The sequence below is a fragment of the Galeopterus variegatus genome, unplaced genomic scaffold (genome assembly GCF_000696425.1).
Source record: "Galeopterus variegatus unplaced genomic scaffold, G_variegatus-3.0.2 Scaffold3070, whole genome shotgun sequence".
NCBI classification, from domain to species: Eukaryota; Metazoa; Chordata; class Mammalia; order Dermoptera; family Cynocephalidae; genus Galeopterus; species Galeopterus variegatus.
In genome coordinates, this window is record NW_007729181.1 from 125,271 (window position 1) to 125,830 (window position 560).

Consider the following 560-nt stretch of genomic DNA (forward strand, 5'->3'; position numbering starts at 1 on the left):
TCAACAGGGTAGGAAAACATGGAAAGGTGTTTTTAACAGTCCCAAGTCTGAGCAGCACAGCAGAGGAAAAATTTATTAAAAAGGGTGAATTTGCGGGAGATGATTCCTTGCTGGACCTGGACCCTGAGGACACTGTGTTTTATGTTGGTGGGGTGCCTTCAAACTTCAAGGTAAGCTGTACAGCTATATTTTGACTTATTACAAATCTATGGTGATTGTTTTTATAAAACCTATAATAATTGGGGAGGGGGGCAAGAACCTAGTATCGTTTTAAGAGCATAGCACAGTGATGGTAGAATTCTGAACCAGGATCTATAAATCTGGTGTATAAATGTGGTCTCTGCTACCCATATTTTCATACGGTCAGATGTTTTCAAGCTATAGCTAACACTTGGAGATCAATTAATCTCATTCTGATACATGCATATGTAATATTGTCCCCACCTACTGCAAAAGTATCTGTACCTTGTGCTGTCACCACAGTTTGGATCTAGTCTCCAGCTTTGCAGATGGCAGTTTCAAAAACTCTATCTCAACTAATACAGGTGTGAAATAAAGTA

The 560-nt window shown here is 39.3% G+C and overlaps 1 protein-coding gene across 1 annotated transcript in view; it reads left to right on the forward strand.

Annotated features, from left to right (window-relative positions):
- Positions 1-560, forward strand: part of LAMA4 (laminin, alpha 4) — a 147,133-nt gene that overhangs the window by 108,167 nt on the left and 38,406 nt on the right. The window contains exon 20 of the mRNA XM_008583885.1: positions 8-177. Coding sequence (XP_008582107.1) covers positions 8-177 — 170 coding nt within the window. The remainder of the gene's footprint in view (positions 1-7; positions 178-560) is intronic.